The sequence below is a fragment of the Pogoniulus pusillus genome, chromosome 15 (genome assembly GCF_015220805.1).
Source record: "Pogoniulus pusillus isolate bPogPus1 chromosome 15, bPogPus1.pri, whole genome shotgun sequence".
NCBI lineage: Eukaryota > Metazoa > Chordata > Aves > Piciformes > Lybiidae > Pogoniulus > Pogoniulus pusillus.
This window is the reverse complement of record NC_087278.1, coordinates 2,232,323-2,251,618: the sequence shown is the minus strand read 5'-3', so window position 1 is coordinate 2,251,618 and position 19,296 is coordinate 2,232,323. Positions and strand designations below refer to the sequence as shown.

At 50.0% G+C, this 19,296-nt stretch overlaps 1 protein-coding gene across 1 annotated transcript in view; it reads right to left on the bottom strand.

The window, feature by feature from the left end:
• Positions 1 to 19,296, bottom strand: part of KITLG (KIT ligand) — an 80,781-nt gene that overhangs the window by 8,225 nt on the left and 53,260 nt on the right. The window contains exons 4-8 of the mRNA XM_064154937.1: positions 15,745 to 15,924; positions 12,467 to 12,629; positions 9,631 to 9,726; positions 2,700 to 2,809; positions 1,382 to 1,458 (exon numbers count right to left, since the gene is read on the bottom strand). Of these exons, the coding sequence (XP_064011007.1) occupies positions 1,382 to 1,458; positions 2,700 to 2,809; positions 9,631 to 9,726; positions 12,467 to 12,629; positions 15,745 to 15,924 (626 nt within the window). The remainder of the gene's footprint in view (positions 1 to 1,381; positions 1,459 to 2,699; positions 2,810 to 9,630; positions 9,727 to 12,466; positions 12,630 to 15,744; positions 15,925 to 19,296) is intronic.

Genomic DNA, 19,296 nt, shown 5'->3' with positions numbered 1-19,296 from the left:
AAGGAGCCATGGTTTGGTATGAAAGGAGCCATGGTTTGGTATGAAAGAGCCATGGTTTGGTATGGAGTGAGCCATGGTTTAGTATAGAGAGCCATGGTTTGGTATGGAGAGAGCCATGGTGTGGTATGAAAGAGCCATAGTTTGGTGCAGAGAGCCATGGTGTGGTGCAGAGAGCCATGGTTTGGTGCTGAGAGCTATGGTTTGGTACAGAGAGCCATGGTTTGGTATGAAAGAGCCATGGTTTGGTGCAGAGAGCCATGGTTTAGTATAGAGAGCCATGGTTTGGTATGAAAGAGCCATGGTTTGGTGCAGAGAGCCATGGTTTGGTATGAAAGAGCCATGGTTTGGTCCAGAGAGCCATGGTTTGGTATGATAGAGCCATAGTTTGGTGCAGAGAGCCATGGTTTGGTATGAAAGAGCCATGGTTTGGTGCAGAGAGCCATGGTTTGGTATGAAAGAGCCATGGTTTGGTGCAGAGAGCCATGGTTTAGTATAGAGAGCCATGGTTTGGTGCAGAGAGCCATGGTTTAGTATAGAGAGCCATGGTTTGGTATGAAAGAGCCATGGCTAGGTGCAGAGAGCCATGGTTTGGTATGAAAGAGCCATGGTTTGGTATGAAAGAGCCATGGTTTGGTATGAAAGAGCCATGGTTTGGTGCAGAGAGAGCCCTTAATACTTTCAGAAGGCTGTTGGGAAGTTATCAGGCTTTGAACGAGTCCTCAGTAACTTTTTCTTTGTCAACAGAGCTGATAAGCTGGAGGTTGTCAGGAAGACTCAGGAGCCCAGCCAGGAACACTTAGAATCACAGAATGGTTTAGGTTGGAAGGGACCTCAAAGCTCATCCAGTTCCAATCCCCCCCTGCCATAGGCAGGGACACCTCCCACAAGAACAGGTTGCTCAAGACCTCATCCAATTTGGTCCTGAACACCTCCAGGGAGGGAGCTACAACAAAACAACAACAAAAAGCAAAGCTCACTTTGGTTTTGGGTGGCTTCTCCTATAGGTTCTGACCTGTTCTAGTGGGAGGTGTCCTTGTCTGTGGCAGGGGGTGGGGTTGGAACTAGATGACTTTTGAGGTCCCTTCCAACCTAAACCATTCTATGGTTCTGTGCATCCTTCCTCAGAGTGATAGATGAAGACACCAGAATAAAACCACTGCATGCAGAAATCTCCTCCATATGGATTTTTGTGTTTAAAGCAGCAAGGGAAAGGCTTTTTCCTTTAAGGGAAGTGTTCTGAGCACACATTTTGCCTTTCCAGCAAGAGCCTGTGGGGTTTTTTTTTGTGCCTGGCTTAGAGCCTCAAGCTCTAAACCTTCAAGAAGCAGCTCTGAAGTGGAACTTGTCTATTCCAGATGAATATAAAGTGAGCCAAAGATACCTTATCTCGTTTTCCTCTTGACACTGGTGACACTGTGTGCTTTCATCGCTCTCTGGTCTGGATTTGGGATGTGTTTTCTAGGAGGAAAATGCATGGAATACATCAAACACAGAGCAGTGCCTCTAACAGCTCCCCAGATGAACCGAAGAGGTTGCAGCCGGCCTCAGGGGGTCGTTATCAAGGGCTTGGGACAGCAGGGAGGGACCGGGAAGGAGTTCAGAAAGAAGGAAGGAGTTTGGAAGGAGGGGATTTGAAAGGAGTCTGGAAGGAAGGGAAGAAGGATGGAAGGAATTTTGAAAGAAGGGATTTGGAAGGGAGGAAGTTGGAAGAAATAGGAAGGAAGGAAGGAAGGAAGGAAGGAAGGAAGGAAGGAAGGAAGGAAGGAAGGAAGGAAGGAAGGAAAGAGAGAGAAAGAGAGAGAGAGAAAGAGAGAAAGAGAGAGAGAGAAAGAAAGAAAGAAAGAAAGAAAGAAAGAAAGAAAGAAAGAAAGAAAGAAAGAAAGAAAGAAAGAAAGAAAGAAAGAAAGAAAGAAAGAAAGAAAGAAAGAAAGAAAGAGGAAAGAAGGAAATAAGAAAGGAAAGAAGGAAGGAAGGAAGGAAGGAAGGAAGGAAGGAAGGAAGGAAGGAAGGAAGGAAGGAAGGAAGGAAGGAAGGAAGGAAGGAAGGAAGGAAGGGAGAAAGAATGGAAGGAATGAAAGAAGGAAGGGATTCAGGAAGGAAGAGATTCAAAAGGAAGAACTTGAAAGGAAGGGAACAGAAGGGAATTTGGAAAGAAGGAAGGAGTTTGGAAGGAAGGAATTTGGAAGGAGTTTGGAATGAAAGGCAGAAGGATGGAAGGAAAGAATTTTGCAAGAAGAGATTTAGAAGGAAGGGAGGAAAGGAGGAAGGGAGGAAGGGAGGGAGGAAGGAAGGAAGGAAGGAAGGAAGGAAGGAAGGAAGGAAGGAAGGAAGGAAGGAAGGAAGGAAGGAAGGAAGGAAGGAAGGAAGGAAGGAAGGAAGGAAGGAAGGAAGGAACAAAAGCAAAAGTGTGTTGAGGGCACAAGGGGCAAAGGCAAAAGAATCTTCTGGAGAGAGCTGGGAAGCTGGGAGAATCCCGTGCTTTGCCTCTGCAGCCAGACAGCTCTGTTGACAAGACAGGCTCGGCGGTGGAGCTGAGTCTGCCAACACAGCTCCCCTTTGCCTGTCACAGCTGAGCGAGGCTGAAAAGAGATGGCTCTGGCGGGCAGCCTGGGAACGGGGCTGCTCTTCCCACCTCCTCCCAGCTCCCAGCTCCGCGATCAGCAGGAAAGCAACAGGAGGGAATGGGGAACGCTTCTTACCTTCCAGTACACGGCTCCCAAAAGAAAGCCACCCAGAAGCGAGAGCAGCGAGGTCAGGGCTATGCTGATCCCCTGCAGGCTGGAGCTGCTGATGAAGCCCAGGGCCTCTGCTGGAAGCGCAGATGAAGGCAGAGTTAGGGCGCAGAACTCTCCGGAGGGCAGCTCTGGCAGCAACACCTAGGCAGGGGCAGCTCACACAGTGCCTGCCAAGTGCCGTGGGCATCAGCTGAGCTTCACGCACCGCTCTGCACCGCAGCGATGCTCTGCCAGCGCTCTGCACCGCAGTGATGCTCTGCCAGTGCTCAGGACCGCAGCGATGCTCTGCCAGCGCTCTGCACGGCAGCGATGCTCTGCCAGCGCTCTGCACCGCAGCGATGCTCTGCCAGCGCTCTGCACGGCAGCGATGCTCTGCCAGCGCTCTGGACCGCAGCGATGCTCTGCCAGCGCTCTGCACCGCAGCGATGCTCTGCCACCGCTCAGGACTGCAGCGATGCTCTGCCAGCGCTCTGCATGGCAGCGATGCTCTGCCAGCGCTCTGCACCGCAGCGATGCTGTGCCACCGCTCTGCACCGCAGCGATGCTCTGCCACCGCTCTGCACCGCAGCGATGCTCTGCCAGCGCTCTGCACCGCAGCGATGCTCTGCCACCGCTCCGCACCGCAGCGATGCTCTGCCAGCGCTCTGCACCGCAGCGATGCTCTGCCACCGCTCTGCACCGCAGCGATGCTCTGCCAGCGCTCTGCACGGCAGCGATGCTCTGCCACCGCTCTGCACCGCAGCGATGCTGTGCCACCGCTCTGCACCGCAGCGATGCTCTGCCACCGCTCTGCACCGCAGCGATGCTCTGCCAGCGCTCAGGCAGCGGCGCGGAGCGAGGCCAGCTCGGACCTGCGCTCACTTCGCTACAGCATTTCCCCGTCCTCTTTTTGCAGAGGATTTTCTCTTTCTTGGTTGCAGAGGATTTTCTCTTGCTCTTTTTGCAGAGAATTTTCTCTTATTGCAGAGAATTTTCCCTTTCTTATTGCAAAGAATTTTATTTTTGCAGAGAATTTTCTCTTTTTTTGCAGAGAATTTTCTCCTTTTTTTTGCAGAGAATTTTCCCTTTCTTTTTTTTCTGAGAATTTTCTCTTATTGCAGAGAATTTTCCCTTTCTCTTTCTGCAGAGAATTTTCTCTTTCTCTTATTGCAGAGAATTTTCTCTTTCTTTTTGCAGAGAATTTTCTCTTATTGCAGAGAATTTTCCCTTTCTCATTGCAAAGAATTTTCTTTTTGCAGAGAATTTTCTCTTTTTATTGCAGAGAATTTTCCCTTTCTTTTTGCAGAGATTTTTCTCTTTCTTTTTTTTTTCAGAGAATTTTCTCTTTCTTTTTGCAGGGAATTTTCTCTTTATGCAGAGAATTTTCTATTTTTGCAGAGGATTTTCCCTTTCTGCAGAGAATTTTCTTTTTGCAGAGAATTTTCTCTTATTGCAGAGAATTTTCCCTTTCTTTTTGCAGAGAATTTTCTCTTTCTCTTTCTGCAGAGAATTTTCTTTCTTTTTGCTGAGAATTTTCTCTTTTTGCAGAGAATTTTCTCATTCTTTCTTTTTTTTGCAGAGAATTTTCCCTTTCTCTTTTTGCAGAGAATTTTCTCATTCTTTCTTTTTTTTCAGAGAATTTTCCCTTTCTTTTTTTTGCAGAGAATTTTCCCTTTCTTTCTTTTTTTTGCAGAGAATTTTCCCTTTCTTTTTTTTTTTTTTTTTTTTCAGAGAATTTTCTCTCTCTTTTCTGCAGGGAATTTTCTCTTTCTTTTTTGTACAGAACCTCCTCCTGCTGTCCAACCTAACTCTACCCTGCTCCAGTTTCAAACCATTGCCCTTCATCCTATCACCACAAGCTCCTCCAAACAGTCCCTCCCCAGCTTTCCTCTAGCTCATAGAACCATAGAACCAAGCAGGTTGGAAGAGAGCTCCAAGCTCATCCAGTCCAACCTAGCACCCAGCCCTGGCCAATCAACCAGACCATGGCACTAAGTGCCTCATTCGCTCCCCTTCAGGCACTGAAATGCAGCCCTAAGGTGTCCCTGAAGCCTTCTCTCCTCCAGGCTAAGCAGCCCCAATTCTCTCAGCCTGTCCCCACAGCAGAGGTGCTCCAGCCTCTGACCATCTTTTTGGCCTGCTATGGACCTGTTCCACCAGTTCTATGTCCTTCTTGTGCTGGGGGGTCCCACAGCTGGACACAGCACTCCAAGAAGGGTATCACCACCAGAGCCCCATCCACTTAGTTTTAACTCTCATCAAGGTTATCATAGAATCAATCAGGGTTGGAAGGGACCACAAGGAGCAGCCTGTTCCAATCCCCCTGCCATGCCCTGGGACACCTCACACCAGAGCAGGCTGCACACAGCCTCAGCCAGCCTGGCCTTGAACACCTCCAGCCATGGGGTCTCAACCACCTCATGCTGAACAGCTTCTTCCTAACATCCAGGCTGACTGTCCCCATCTCCAGCTTTGCTTCATTCCCCCCAGTCCTATCACTACCTGATAGCCTAAAAAGTCCCTCCCCAGCTTTTTTGTAGCCCCCTTCAGATCCTGCAAGGCCACAAGAAGGTCCCCTGGGAGCCTTCTCCTCTCCACACTGCACAGCCCCAACTCCCTCAGTCTCTCCTCACAGCAGAGCAGCTCCAGCCCTCTGCTCATCCTCATGGCCCTTCTCTGGACACCTTCCAGCACCTCCACATCCCTCTTGTCATAGAGGCTCCAGACCTGGATGCAGCACTCCAGGTGGAGTCTCACTAGAAATGAGCTCATCTGCTGTGGGCTTCTGTGTAGCCTTCCTGGGCACTGGGATTGGGATGCCAAGCAGTGAAGAGAAACCACTCAAGCTCCACCATGAAGCCCTGGAGCTGCTCTCTACCTTGAGCCATGGCTGCAGGCTTAGCAAACAACCACTCCAAGCCCTGCCTGGATTTTTTTGGGGGGGTTGTTTTTTTTTTTGCTGTGTATATCCCAAAGGGAATTTTCAGTTGACTTCTGCTCAGCCCCACCACAATTACCACACAAGATCCTATCTCCAAAACAAAACCCAAAAGAGCAGAGCAGCTCTCACCTGTTCATTAGGGGTTTTGCCTCCTCCACTCTAAAAGTTGGAACACAGCAGCTAGAAGGCAGCACCAACTTCATTCAGCCATGGGTGAACCTTTCCAAGTGGTGCAATTAACTGAATTAAATGCTGCTATTCTTTGCTTAATTATAAAAGCAGGACTTCTTCCCCCCAAAAAAACCCCAGCTCTACAGCTCTGGCTCTTTACCACCTCCTTTGAGCTGCTCAGTGCTGAATAATGAAGATAAATGATTGGGAGGGACTGGTAGAAGAAAGCAGCCCTGAGCTTGCCATGCACACACAGATGAGATTGTGGAACTGAACTGAGTGAGGACTGTGAGGAACAACTCCCTTCAGCTCAAGCTTTAGTCATGGCTGATTTCCTCTAGGTGATCCTGATCTAGCAGGGGAGGGGATGGATTTGATGGTGCCTCTCAGCATGCTGCTCTCCTCAGAGCCCACTGAAGCTCCCAGAGCCCTGTGCTGGGCTGCAGCAGGAGCAGTGTGGGCAGCAGGGCAAGGGAAGGATTCTGCCTCTGCTCTGCTCTCTTCAGACCCCACTGAAGCTCCCAGAGCCCTGTGCTGGGCTGCAGCAGGAGCAGTGTGGGCAGCAGGGCAAGGGAAGGATTCTGCCTCTGCTCTCCTCTCTTCAGACCCCACTGAAGCTCCCAGAGCCCTGTGCTGGGCTGCAGCAGGAGCAGTGTGGGCAGCAGGGCAAGGGAAGGATTCTGCCTCTGCTCTGCTCTCTTCAAACCCCACTGAAGCTCCCAGAGCCCTGTGCTGGGCTGCAGCAGGAGCAGTGTGGGCAGCAGGGCAAGGGAAGGATTCTGCCTCTTTATTCTGCTGTCCTCAGATCTTGGAGGTCTCTTCCAGCCTGCTTGATTCTATGATTCTAAGGTAAATAAAAATTAAAGAGGTCAAATTAAAGAGGGTAAATAAAATGGAAGGGGGGAGGTGACCTTCTTGCTGGAGAGTGTCCAGAGCAGGGCCAGGAGGATGCTCAGAGGCTGCAGCAGCTCTGCTGTGAGCACAGACTGAAAGAGTTGGGGCTGTGCAGGCTGGAGCAGAGGAGGCTCCCAGGGGACCTTCTTGTGGCCTGCCAGGATCTGAAGGGGGCTACAAAAAAGCTGGGGAGAGACTTTTGAGGCTGTCAGGGAGTGGCAGGAGTGGGGGGAATGGAGCAAAGCTGGAGGTGGGGAGAGTGAGGCTGGAGGTGAGGAGGAAGTTGTTGAGCAGGAGAGTGGCGAGAGGCTGGCAGGGGCTGCCCAGGGAGGTGGTTGAGGCCCCATGGCTGGAGGTGTTTGAGGCCAGGCTGGCTGAGGCTGTGTGCAGCCTGCTCTAGGGTAGGGTGTTCAAGAGAACATGAAAATCAGCACTGAAAGCCCCCTTCAGGGAGTGACAGAGATGCCAATAAACACACCACAGGTCCCTCTCAGCAAGAAAAACCCCAAACCCAACCCATGACCCTCCAAACAAATAACTGAAGCGTAACCAAGTCAGCACCCAGTGTCCAAATTAAGGTCATTTAAGCTGCTTAATGAGCCCAGGCTGTCCCCCAGCCCCAGACAAGGCAGCCCTGGTGGCATATCTACAGAAGGCTGCTGCCTGCTATCCCATTTTCCAATCAATTGCTTAGGAGAATGCTCAATTAAAACACACCTGTACAGCATATGGCAGCCAAGCTCCTGCTCTCATTTACTGCATTATTTTAATTAGCCTCCCCCCTCCTCCCCAAACCTTCATTATCAGTTCCCATTAAAAAACAAGATTAATAAACCTCCTTCTGTACTCCCCTCCACAGCAGCCCTCCTCTTACTGTCCTGGGTCAAACTCTTTTCATCTCAGCTGCTCCTCTAATCATTCTGTCTTCTTTTTCACTCCTAGATTCCAGTGGGAGGTGTCCCTGCCTATGGCAGGGGGTTGGAACTGGATGTTGTTTGCAAGCCCTTTCCCAACCTAAACCATTCTAGTCTCTGATTCTATCCACTCCCCTCTGCTCCAGGCTGCAAGGTGAAAACTCTTCCTCTGGCAGTGGCAGCAGCAGAAGAAATGATCACAAGTGCGGACCTGAGAATGCTCCTCAGGCCCCTCCTGGTGCCTCATAATTGGCCCTGGGCTCATCAGCTTCTTTGCAGCCAGCTCTGTGACCTCTTGGCAAGGAATTTCTGGCAGGGAGAGTTCTCTTTTGCAGGGCCAGGCTGGCAGCCAGGAGCCAGAGGTGGTTTGGTTTTCCCCCCTTCCTCTCCCCCCTTCCAATCTTCTACTGAGAGGGTTCTGGGGAATGATGACTTAAGACCTTCTCTTAATTAGAAAGCAATCAGGAAAGGCTTCAAATCTGACAGCAGCTGTGAGCCAACTAAGAGGTGGCAAGCATGGGGATAAAAACCTCCAGAGCATAACCAGGCCACACATTCCCCAGAGAAGCAGCATGAGAAGCAGCCCAGGCACGCTGCCAGAAGCTGCTGCTGTGCCCACCAGGCTGCAGCAGGCTGTCCTCTTGCCCATGTCTGCTGAGGCACAAAGCCTGCCTGCCAGCCACACAGCAACACAAGAAGGGCATGGACCTGCTGCAGAGGGTCCAGAGGTGCCACAAAGAGGAGCAGAGGGCTGGAGCACCTCTGTGATCTGTGCTAGATTGTGTGGTCCTGCCCTGGCAGCACCTGCAGTGCTGTGTCCAGCTCTGGGCTTCTCCATTGCAGAGAGATGCTGAGGTGCTGGAAGGTGTTTGGAGAAGGGCAGCAAGGCTGGGGAGGGGTCTGGAGCAGAGCCCTGTGAGGAGAGGCTGAGGGAGCTGGGGGGGTGCAGCCTGCAGCAGAGGAGGCTCAGGCTTGGACTGGATGATCTCTGGAGGTCCCTTCCAAGCTCTAAAGTTCTGTGATTCTGTGAGTGATGAGACACTGGTACAGGTTGCCAGGGCCAGGGCCAGGGTGCATCTGGTCCAGCAGGAGGTGTCTCTGCCCATGGCAGGGGGTCAGAGCTGGATGGCCTTTGAGGTCCCTCCCAACCCAAACCATTCTCTGCATCACTGAGCAATCACTTCCATCTGATAGATGGATCCTTGACAGTGCTTAGGTAGGGAGCTGTGTGAGACCCTTCCAGCCCAACTCATTCTGTGCTGTTTTGTCCCTCTGGAGTGACTTCTTCCCCTGAGAGCTTAAATAGGCAAGGAGCTGTGTGAGACCCTTCCAGCCCGACTCACTCTATGCTGTTTTGTCCCTCTGGAGTAACTTCCTCCTCTGAGAGCTAACATGAGTAGGGAGCTGTGTGAGACCCTTCCAGCCCAACTCATTCCATGCTATGCTATTTTGTCCTTTTGGAGTAACTTCTTGCTCTGAGAGCTAAAATAGGCAAGGAGCTGAGTGAGACCCTTCCAGCCCAATCCATTCTATGCTGTTTTGTCCCTCTGGAGTAACTTCCTCCTCTGAGAGCTAACATAAGTAGGGAGCTGTGTGAGACCCTTCCAGCCTGACTCACTCTATGCTGTTTTGTCCCTTTGGAGCTAACTTCTTCCTCTGAGAGCTACAATGAGGTGGCTGTGCCAGCCTGGTCTGCCCACGCCACGCCACCACCGAGCCCTCTTGCCAGCCACAAGGCAGAGCCCTGCCCTCTGCAAGCTGGAGAGAGCTGTCACATCCTTGTAAGTGGATAGGCTCTCTCCCCTCTGATTAGCTGAGCTGATTGCCTTTGCTGAAGGGCAGCTGAGGAACACATGGCACACCATCAGGCACAAGTTAACTTCCCATTAATTGGCACAATTAACGACATTCCTCCCCCTGGGAGCTCGCAGAGCCAGCCAGCTACCAGGCACAGAAGTGGAGACACATCCCCTTCATGCAAGCAGTTGGTACTTACTGTGAGTGCCAGTGCCAGTGCCAATGCTGTCGTTCCTGAGGGAGCTGGCAGCAACAGGAGGAAACAAGAATGGGTTTGTGACGGCGACGCTGGAATCTGCACAGAGAAGGAGAGTGTCAGCATTATGCCACTTCAGACCCACTTCCCTCCACATAAGGCTACTCTTGCCTCTACTGTGGGGCTACTCCTCCAGTGGTTAGCCTGGAGAAGGCTCAGGGGAGACCTTACTGCTCTCTACAACTACCTGAAAGAAGGTCGTAGCCAGGTGGGGTTGGGCTCTTCGCCAAGGGACAAAACAAGAGGACACAGGCTCAAGCTGTGCCAGGGCAGGCTCAGGCTGGATGTTAGGAGGAAGTTGTTGGCAGAGAGAGTGATTGGCATTGGAATGGGCTTCCCAGGGAGGTGGTGGAGTGCCCATGGCTGGAGGTGTTGAAGCCAAGCCTGGCTGGGGCACTTAGTGCCATGGTCTGGTTGGTTGGGCAGGGCTGGGTGCTAGGTTGGGCTGGCTGAGCTTGGAGGCCTCTTCCAACCTGGCTGCCTGGGCAGATGGTGGAGTCCCCATGCCTGGAGGTGTTTAAGAGGAGGCTGGATGAGGCACTCAGTGCCATGGGTTAGCTGATGAGAAGGGTTAGGTGCTAGGCTGGACTGGATGATCCTAGAGGTCGCTGCCAAGCTGGTTAGTTCTGTGGTACTCTGCAGGAGCCAGAGGGCTGTGTTACAAACCTGGCTACAGAGCTATTTATAAAGTGAATTAAGCCCAAAAAAACCCAACCCCAAACAAATCCAAAAACCCAACCCCAACAAGCCCCAAGCAGTCTCATTAAGAGGCAGATGTGCCAACACTCTGAGCTGCCTCTGAAGAGCTGCTCTGGACAAGGAATTGCTTTCAACAAGTTCTTGGGTGATGGCACTGAGCTGCTCCTACTTACTACTGGTGTAGCTGTGCCCTGAGGAACAGCTCAGAGCTGTGGCTAAAGGGAGTGTGACACAAGGGAGTACAACAGCATCACCTACTAGAAGGAAGAGAATGAGCTGCAGGAGCCTGACTGGAGCTTGCTAATGGGTTTTGAACTAAGTAAACCCAAGGGGTGGCTCTCTGCAACTCCCTGACAGGAGGCTGCAGTGAGGTGGGGGTTGGGCTCTGCTCCCTAGGATCAGGCGATAGAAGGAGAGGAAATGGCCTGGAAGTTTGCCAGGGGAGGGTTAGGTTGGAGATGAGGAAGAATTTCTTTGCTGCAAGAGTGGTCAGGGACTACAAGAGGATGCCCAGGAAGGTGGTGGAGTGCCCATGCCTGGAGGTGGTTAAAAGCTATGCAGATGCAGTGCTTGAGGATGTGGCTCACTGATGTCCTGCGTAGAGGAGGGTTGGTGGTTGGAGTTGATGCCCTTTAAGGTCTTTTGAAGCCTAAATGATTCTCTGACTCTTATGATTTTACCTCTTCTACCAACAGTCACCTCCTGGAGTGACTTCCCAGCACAAAGGGAAGTTTCTAGCCTGGGAACCTTCTTTATGTGCATCCACAGCTTCAACAGAATCATGGAATCACAGAATGGTTTAGGCTGGAAGGGACCTCAAAGCTGCCCAGGGAGGTGGTGGAGTCCCCATGCCTGGAGGTGTTGCAGAAACCTGTGGGCATGACACCTTGGGACATGGTTTGGTGGCCATGGTGGTGTTGGGTTGATGGTTGGAGCTGATGACCTTGGAGGGCTTTTCCAACCCAAACAGTCCTCTGGTTCTGTCACTCCAGGACTCTCTGATTCTCTGAGTAAGGAGGTGACTTGAGGCTGCTGCAACTTACAACCTGACCTAATTTCCTGCCCTTTCAGCAGCTGCACAACCTTCAGCTCCTTTACTGCCTCGGGTAAATGACACAGGGCATCAACAGAAGATAAGGAGAACAATGCAAAGAAGACAATCCAGGATGTACTTGAGAGGAAAGGGAAACAGAGCAGAGGGCTGTGAGGTTATGTGGATTACATTAAGGAATGATGGCAGTGGCTTCACTGCCAGAGAGGGCTCAACACAGGATGAGCTCTGGTGTTGGCAGTGATTTGAGCTGGCACTAAAAAGGAGACTTTGGAGGTCCAGTGTCAGAGCTTTAGCATCTCTGATCACAGGGAAATCACCCACTGATGCCTCCTCAGGTTCTCAAAGTCATAGAATCATAGAATCAAGCAGGTTGGAAGAGAGCTCCAAGCTCATCCAGTTCAAGCTAGCACCCAGCCCTGGCCAATCAACATAGAATCATAGAATCAAGCAGGCTGGAAGAGAGCTCCAAGCTCATCCAGCCCAACCTAGCACCCAGCCCTGGCCAGTCAACTAGACATTGTGCCAATATCATTTAGAAGCCTATGAGCTGCTGGAGGGACTTTAGGCTCCCACATGGAAGCACACTACAGTGAGAGAAGGAGCACAGACTCCTTCTGGAAAGCCCTTTCCAGGCTGCAAATAACTCTAATCACAACAATGATAGACTCATAGAAGCAATAGGTTGGAAGAGAGCTCTGAGCTCATCCAGGCCAACCCAGCACCCAGCCCTGCCCAACCAACCAGACCATGGCACTAAGTGCCCCAGCCAGGCTTGGCTTCAACACCTCTGGGGATGGCAACTCCACCACCTCCTTGGGCAGCCCATTCCAATGCCAATCACTCTCTCTGCCAACAACTTCCTCCTAACATCCAGCCTGAGCCTACCCTGGCACAGCTTGAGGCTGTGTCCCCTTCTTCTGTCCCTGGCTGCCTGGCAGCAGAGCCCAACCCCACCTGGCTACAGCCTCCCTGCAGGCAGCTGCAGACAGCAATGAGCTCTGCCCTGAGCCTCCTCCTTCACCTTACCATTCTCTGGTGTTCCCACTGTGGAAGGCAGGATGCAGTCATTCTGATCCAGTGTGTCTGCAAACTCCTTGTAGACCTCAATGGTGCTATTAAAGTGCCTAAAGAACTCCTCAGGAATGAAGTGACCTTCTTCATAAAGGTGACCATTTTCTTTGACAAAATCCTAGGGTAAAAGAGAGAATTCAGCTGGAAAGGAGGTCAAGAGAGCTGCTCCCTCCCCACACCTCAACAGACAGAAACAGCCAAAGCCCACAGGGGAAGAGTCTAAATATTCAACCTGCAGGAGACCAAGTTTGCTGCCTGACAATCTTCACAAACCATCCAAGCCCTCTGATCTGAGGGGCTGCAGATCAGCTTTGCAAAGAGGAATGAATCATTCATCCAGTGGTAGGGAATTGGCAAGAAATGAAAAGCAGACTCCCAGCTCAGGCTGAAAAGGAGGAGAAGCTTTTCCTTCCCCATTTCCCTCATCCAAAAGCCTCACTGATACAAAAGAAAACATCTTCTGTCTCAGGTAATCAGCCCAGTACTGGGAAGCCTTCTGGACAAAGTACTGCAGGAGATTGTGGATTGTGGCAGCATCTCCCTCTTCATCTCCTTCCTCATCTCCCTGCTTGGCACCTTCCCCAGATGATGCCTTGAAGTTGTGCAGGGAAGGTTTAGGTTGGAGATGAGGAAGAATTTCTTTGCTGCATGAGTGGTCAGAGATTGGAAGAGGCTGCCCAGGGAGGTGGTGGAGTGCCCATGCCTGGAGGTGTTGAAGAAACTGTGGCCATGGCACTTGGGGCCATGGTTTGATGGGCATGGTGGTGCCAGGTTGAAGGTTGGACTCAGTGACCTATTCCAACCCAATCAATTCTGTGATTCTATGAGGAAGGCCACGGAAAAGATCAAGGGGCTGCAGCAGCTCTGCTCTGAGCACAGGCTGAGAGAGTTGGGGCTCTGCAGGCTGGAGAGGAGAAGGCTTCCAGGAGACCTTGGAGTGGCCTTGCAGGATCTGAAGGAGCCTCCAGGAGGGCTGGGGAGGGACTATTGAGAAGGTCTGGTAATGAGAGGAGGAGGAGGAATGGGTTTGAAGTGTCAGAGGGGAGACTGAAACTGGATGTTAGGGAGAAGTTGTTTGCAGGGAGGGTGGTGAGACACTGGCACAGGTGGAGGGAGGTGAGACACCGGCACAGGTTGAGGGTGGTGAGACACTGGCACAGGTGGAGGGAGGTGAGACACTGGCACAGGTTGAGAGTGGTGAGACACTGGCACAGGTTGCCCAAGGACGTTGTGGCTGCTCCCTCCCTAGAGCTGCTGAAGAAACCTGTGGCCATGGCACTTGGGGGCAGGTTTCAGTGGCCATGGTGGGGTTGGGTTGATGCTTGGAGTTGATGCTCTTAGAGGTCTTCTCCAAGCTGAATGCTAGCTGGTATTTGGCTTAGGTTAGAAGGTTATGCCACTCTAAATGAGACTGCTTTAATACATTTGATTCTTTCTGGATCTCCCAAAGGTGCAATTAAAGCAGCTGAGGCCTTAACTTGACAACAATAAACACATGGAAGGTGAAATATTTGCCCTCAAGGACATGAGGGATTTTGTCAGTTGTCCTCAGTGGGACAAAACCTTTGGCTACAGAATTTGCTTGTAATTACTGATAGACTGCTTAGAGCTGGGGGAAGGGATTAGAAAGTTAATTTAGCTTTATTTTCCCCTCCCCCCCCCATCATTTTTACACAAGAGGATCAAATGTCCCTAGAGTGAGACTCCTTGGCACCCTTCCAGCTGCTGCTCAGCCCCAGACACACATGGAAATGAGCTGATATGATGGAAAGGAGCTGATATGATGGAAAGGAGCTGATAGGATGGAAATGAGTTGATGTCATGGAAATGAGTTGTCATGGAAATGAGTTGATGTCATGGAAAGGAGTTGATGTCATGGAAAGGAATTGATGCCATGGAAAGGAGTTGATGTGATGGAAAGGAGTTGATGTCATGGAAATGAGTTGATGTCATGGAAATGAGTTGATGTCATGGAAAGGAGTTGATGTGATGGAAAGGAGTTGATGTCATGGAAATGAGTTGATGTCATGGAAAGGAGTTGATGTGATGGAAAGGAGTTGATGTCATGGAAATGAGTTGATGTCATGGAAAGGAGTTGATGTCATGGAAATGAGTTGATGTCATGGAAATGAGTTGTCATGGAAAGGAGTTGATGTGATGGAAATGAGTTGATGTCATGGAATGAAGTTGATGTCATGTTAATGAGTTGATGTCATGGAAAGGAGTTGTCATGGAAATGAGTTGATATGATGGAAAGGAGTTGATGTCATGGAAATGAGTTGATGTCATGGAAATGAGTTGTCATGGAAAGGAGTTGATGTGATGGAAATGAGTTGATGTCATGGAATGAAGTTGATGTCATGTTAATGAGTTGATGTCATGGAAAGGAGTTGTCATGGAAATGAGTTGATATGATGGAAATGAGCTGATGTGATGGAAATGAGTTGATGTCATGGAATGAAGTTGATGTCATGTTAATGAGTTGATGTCATGGAAAGGAGTTGATGTCATGGAAATGAGTTGTCATGGAAAGGAGTTGATGTGATGGAAATGAGCTGATGTGATGGAAATGAGTTGATGTCATGGAATGAAGTTGATGTCATGTTAATGAGTTGATGTCATGGAAAGGAGTTGATGTCATGGAAATGAGTTGATATGATGGAAATGAGCTGATGTGATGGAAATGAGTTGATGTGATGGAAATGAGCTGATGTGATGGAAATGAGTTGATATCCTCTAGCCTCTGCCTCCAAATTGATTAAACCAGGGCAAAGCTTTCAGCGCTTCACACCCTGCAACACACACTCAGGGTGCACTAATAGCTGCAGCTCCATCATCTTGAATTTCACATCAGGATCACCAGCAGGATGAATAATTGAAGCTGGGTGCAGAAGGAAGGCTTCTGCCACGTTCAAACATATCAGAGGGAGTTAATTAGCTTGGAGATGAAGGGTACACATTTCTGACGCCTTTCAGCTGCGTGCAGGGCACTGTAGCAACTCTAATTCCTTGTAGCTGTAAGCAGGGCATTGTAGCAACTCTAATCCCTTTGAAAGGGGAAGGCAATGACAAGCCAACGTGAGCAGAGTGTGCTCAGTGCCTTGCTAAATGAAGCAGGGGGGGTTCAGATGTGCAGGCAGAGAACTGAGAGCAAACCTACTGCAGCAGCAGCAGCAGCAGCAGCAGCAAGGTGAAATCAACCCAGCCCAGCAAGAAACCCTGGAGGTGATTACCTTGTTTTTATCAAAAGCTAGGCAGGCCATCAGGTCATTAATTATCCTGGTGAGGTTATTGATGATGGAATAGTTGCTCAAAACATCAGACATGTCTGGGATATCTGAAAACTTCTGGAGAAGGTTATGCAGGCTCTTGGAAAACTCAGGCACCATCAAGTGCAACCAACAGTGATTAGGCTGGCAGGGGAGAAAACAAAACCAACAAAAAGAGAGGGAGAGAAAGAGGAGAGAGGAGATTAAATATCAAGAGTTTTGCAAAGGAAAAAACTGGTTAAGCAGCTCAGTGTGCAAGCAGCAGATCAGACTGCTCCTGCCCACTGAAATTACCTTGAAAGTCTGCATTAAAATGCCTCTTCTTTAGTGTGGCCAACTTTCTCTTCAGCCCTTTTGGTGGTAAGCTTCTCTTTCTCACTGATACTGACATAATTTATGGCTGGCTGTGAAATGCTCATCCCTTCATTAAATCCTTAATGAATGCTAAGCATCAGTCTGCTGAGCAGTTGAGCCTTGGGACATAGAGCTCTGAACCCCTAACCCATGCTCTCATTAACCTCTTTATTTCTGTGTTTTTCTTTACATAACTACTCCTTTCACAACTTTCTCCAGACTTTCTTCAAGCCACTCTCACTTTTCATTTCATTGCTCTTACCCTACATGACCCAGTGAACCCCCAGAGAGATCTGATTTAAATGCCTCCTGTGAAGGTTTTGCATGCAAGCCGTGTGTGCTTTTAGCCATGTTTAAACTAGTTGGCTTCTTTAACAACCCCCCCACACACACACACTCAATACCCCCCCTCCTTTTCAGCTTTTCCACTAACTGCCACTCCTGAAAAGAGTTTCTGGAACTGAAAAGTCTTTTTCCCTTTCTCCCAGGGGTGCTGCTGTGGTACCTGCCACATCTGTGCCACTGGAATAAGGTTCACATCCTCTCGTGTCGTAGAATCACAGAAGTGCAGAAGCACAGAAGCACAGAATCACAGAAGCACAGAACATGGAATCATAGAAGCAGAGAATCACAGAAGCACAGAACATGGAATCATAGAAGCAGAGAATCACAGAAGCAGAGAATCACAGAAGCACAGAACATGGAATCATAGAAGCAGAGAAGCACAGAAGCAGAGAATCACAGAAGCACAGAACATGGAATCATAGAAGCAGAGAAGCACAGAAGCACAGAATCACAGAAGCAAAGAACATGGAATCATAGAAGCAGAGAAGCACAGAAGCACAGAATCACAGAAGCAAAGAACATGGAATCATAGAAGCAGAGAAGCACAGAAGCACAGAATCACAGAAGCACAGAACATGGAATCATAGAAGCAGAGAAGCACAGAAGCACAGAACATGGAATCACAGAAGCAGAGAAGCACAGAAGCAGAGAATCACAGAAGCACAGAACATGGAATCATAGAAGCAGGGAAGCACAGAAGCAGAGAAGCAGAGAAGCACAGAACATGGAATCAGAGAAGCAGAGAAGCAGAGAAGCACAAATCACAGTACAGAAGCACAGAATCATAGAATAACAGAAGCAGAGAATCATAGAAGCAGAGAAGCACAGATTACAGCACAGAAGGACAGAATCATGAAAGCACAGAATCATGGAATCATAGAAGTAGAGAAGCACAGAATCAGAGAAGCACAGAAGTACAGAAACACAGATCACAACAGCACAGAAACAGAATTATAGAAGCACAGAATCACAGAAGCACAGAATCATGGAATCATAGAAGTAGAGAAGCACAGAAGCAGAGAAGCAGAGAATCACAGAAGCACAAATCACAGTACAGAAGCACAGAATCACAGAAGCACAGAATCATAGAATCACAGAATCATAGAATCACAGAATCTCAGAAGCAGAGAATCATAGAAGCAGAGAATCACAGAATCATAGAAGCAGAGATTCACAGAAGCAGAGAAGCAGAGATTCACAGAAGCAGAGAATCACAGAAGCAGAGATTCACAGAAGCAGAGAAGCAGAGATTCACAGAAGCAGAGAATCACAGAAGCAGAGATTCACAGAAGCAGAGAATCACAGAAGCAGAGATTCACAGAAGCAGAGATTCACAGAAGCAGAGAATCACAGAAGCAGAGAATCACAGAAGCAGAATCACAGAAACACAGAATCATAAATTACAGAATGGTACTGGGTTGGAAGGGACCTCCAGAGGTCATCCAGTCCAACCCTCTCTGCAGTCAGCAGGAGCATCCTCAACTAGGGCAGAATGGCCTGGGATGGAAGGGATGCCCAAAGGTCATCCAGTCCAACCCTCTCTGCAGTCAGAAGGAGCTTCCTCAACCAGATCCTGCTGCCCAGAGCTACCTATGCCATTAGTCTGCAGATAAAGTGGGGGCCATTAAGCAGAGTGTGTCCAGCAGATCAAGGTAGGTTCTCCTTCCCCTCTACTCTGCCCTGCTGAGACCTCATCTTGAGTTCTGCCTTCAGTTTTGGGCTCCCCAGTTGAAGAGGGACAGAGATCTGCTGGAGAGGGTCCAGAGGAGGGCTGTGAGGATGCTGAGGGGACTGGAGCAGTGCCTGGTGAGGAGAGGCTGAGGGCCCTGGGGCTGCTTAGCCTGGAGAAGAGAAGACTGAGAGGGGATTGAATCAATGTTTATCAATCTCTGAGGGCTGGGGGTCAGGAGAGGGGGGGCAGGCTCTGCTCACTGCTCCCTGTGCTGCTGCTCTCCCTGCTCTGGATGCAGCAGGCACACAGCTGCCTGCTGGGCTGCCAGCCACCTGAGCTGGCTCAGGTTGACTCTGTCACCAACTGACAGCCCCAAGTCCTCCTCCTTGATACTGCTCTCAAGCCACTCCTTGCCCAGCTTGGATTTGTGCTTGAGGCTGCAGGTGCAGGACCTTGCACTTCTCCCTGTTGAACTTGATGAGGTTGGCTTGGATCACCTCTCAAGCCTGTCCAAGTGCCTTTGGATGCCATCCCTTCCCTCCTGCCTGTTAGTCAGACCACACAGCTCAGTGTCACCCCTAGATATGCTGGGGGTGCCTCAATCTCCCTGCCCATGCTGCCAACAAAGATGTCAAACAACACTGGGGCCCTAAATGTTACATGTCTAATGGGATGTTCAAGGAACTCGTTCCACATGTGAAGCCACTTTCTTCAGTGGTTGAAAATGCCTCAGGATCATTAGAGCCTGCCAGAGATGAAGCTCTTGGCTCAACAACCCCTAAGTACTCTCAGTATCACACAAACCCATTTCCAAACCCCTTCCAGTGCCACAAACCCCAACAACTGCTGCTCAGGGGATGGGCAGCTCCCACTGGATCCCAACTGTCCCAATGCAGCTTCCCTTTCATAGAATCACAGAACCAAGCAGGCTGGCAGAGAGCTCCAAGCTCACCCAGCCCAGCCTAGCACCCAGCCCTGCCCAACCAACCAGACCATGGCACTAAGTGCCCCAGCCAGGCTTGGCTTCAACACCTCCAGCCATGGGCACTGCACCACCTCCCTGGGCAGCCCATTCCAATGCCAATCACTCTCTCTGCCAGGAACTTCCTCCTAACATCCAGCCTAGACCTGCCCTGCCACAGCTT